This window comes from Olea europaea, chromosome 4 (genome assembly GCF_002742605.1).
Source record: "Olea europaea var. sylvestris chromosome 4, O_europaea_v1, whole genome shotgun sequence".
NCBI lineage: Eukaryota > Viridiplantae > Streptophyta > Magnoliopsida > Lamiales > Oleaceae > Olea > Olea europaea.
In genome coordinates, this window is record NC_036240.1 from 9901642 (window position 1) to 9903794 (window position 2153).

A 2153-nucleotide genomic window follows, 5' to 3' on the forward strand; every position below is an offset into this window, starting at 1 on the left:
CAGGAACGGGATGCTCCATTTTGTATTTAATCTTTGATAGTAGTTGATCATATTTGAATGTTGTGGCTTAAGGTCTTGGTCTAATGGTAATATGAAAAAGGAACCGTCTGAGGTGATGCTATGCAGTACTTCACAATCATGTTTTGGAGTTGTTTATAACTATTTAAATTATAAATTGATTGAAATTAGTGTTAGATAAGTAGGTAGTACTTGTGATTTGTGAATCTCAAGAAATATGTGGATAACAAGTTGTTTGACTGATTATAAATAGGTGCTAAACAATAATTTTTATTTATTTTTTAATTTCTCCTTTGCTCCCTTTCATGCAGTTTACCTGTGCTGGTTATTTCATTTCTTGTTATTTTAGGCCTACATGTTCTTCTGAATGCATCAGTAGTAGTGCCTTCTCTAGTAAATTTGTCTGGCGACCCCAAACCATGTCAATTGGTTCTCAGAGAGTTTTCTAACAGGCACCTCTTTGTTTTACCCATTTCATTCCTTATACTAATGTCTCTTGTTTTACCGCAAAATTTGTTCTGACATTCTCATAGCTGCGACAATCAATTTATGTGAATGTAATAGTCTAAAATTTTGCCTCCTATAAATGTACTTATTTCTTTTGGTTTCAACGTTCTGTTTTGTTGGAATGTAAACTTGTAGCCAGCTTTTTTCTCTTTGGTAAAATTCTTTATTGCTTGTCTAACCTTTTGTTTTCACATTCGCGGGGAATAAACAATACGTCAAATCTGAACATGGTTGCAGGTTATATATTCTGGTGCAATTTTAGAGGTCTGCATGAGGAAGCTGGTCTTTTATCCTGAAATTGTTGGTTTTATCGAGGAAGAGAAGGATAAATTTCCGACTGTGAAAGTTCAGTACGCCTTTAATTCTCCACCAAAATTGATCATGTTGGATGATGATGAAAAACCGAAGGAAACTATCAGGTTGGCTTTATATTTAGATTGTTTGATCTGCTTATTTCCAAAACGTTAATGTCATATTTGATAAGGTAAACCCTAGACAGCGTGTTTCATAGCCACGTGCTATAATTCTCTGAGCTACAGCCCCCACCCCGTCTCCTCTTCATTTCACCGGCCATTTAATTTCGGGTGCATTTATCTCTACAAGAATGGTGCTTTCCGAGGTGTTGGGACATCATAATTGGGGTTCTGGATTGATTTTATTTTTTATATTTTGTTGAAAAATGAACAAGAACGAGAGTGAAGAAAAAAACTTAAAAATCTTTTTACACCGTGTTAAATCACATCATAATACTGCGTACTAAACATCCTGTAGTTAAAATTTCCCTTCATTAAATTTATATGACGGATCATACATGATAGTATAACGACTTATTTAGCTGCAAACTTGTTACTTAATTTTGATTGCTTCATCATTGCTGTCACATTCACTTTTCTTTGCTGTTCTTCTGCAGAGTCGATAATTGGAAACGAGAACACATATTACAGTTTCTGAGGGAGAAGGTTGAACCATCATCAGACATTTAACGTAAGAAGTTCCCAGGTCTTGTTTTGGTGACTTTGAATGTCATTCTTGAAGTTCCTAGGCCTTGTTTTGTTGACTTCGAATGTTATTCATACTTAATTGGTATCGACTGGAAAAATGTATGCTGAAACCAAACCATAAGACACGGACACACTTCTAAGATCACTTCTACTCTCTCAAGAGTCATTTTTGCAAGATTGAGGATTCATTTGACAGCTCATGAAGAAGCTGGTTATTGTGTTACATGGACTTGTTGAGTTTGGTACGAATATGTGCTATTTAATGTAATACAAAAGGGGTATACTTCTATTTATTTTTCTTGTTTTTCCCCATTGGGGTAGGTGGGTAGGGTTATATATTTGAGTTGTGTTGGGTTCGACTGTAGAGGCTCGTGACTCACTTGAGCAGGCCGCATAAGCTGGTATAGAAAAAATGATGAGCTCTCGCCGAATAGCTCTCCTAGGCCTTTTGCATGTCCAAGCTGACTTCCTCGGCCGAATGGCACTCAGTTGCATAGTCATTGGCTTCAAACCTAACTTTTATCGGGGGATAGAAACTTACCATTCCTAGTGTATTAGTGTCACTACTTTAGAGATCCTCTTGCTACAAAACGCTTAGCACAATTGGTCGGGTAGCCGACACTGCGA

The 2153-nt window shown here is 36.6% G+C and overlaps 1 protein-coding gene across 1 annotated transcript in view; it reads left to right on the forward strand.

The window, feature by feature from the left end:
* The window catches only part of LOC111393586 (selenoprotein F-like), an 8391-nt gene extending 6572 nt beyond the window's left edge, over nucleotides 1-1819 (forward strand). The window contains exons 3-4 of the mRNA XM_023019190.1: nucleotides 763-944; nucleotides 1436-1819. Coding sequence (XP_022874958.1) covers nucleotides 763-944; nucleotides 1436-1508 — 255 coding nt within the window. The 3' untranslated portion in view covers nucleotides 1509-1819. The remainder of the gene's footprint in view (nucleotides 1-762; nucleotides 945-1435) is intronic.
* Nucleotides 1820-2153: the final 334 nt, after the last annotated feature.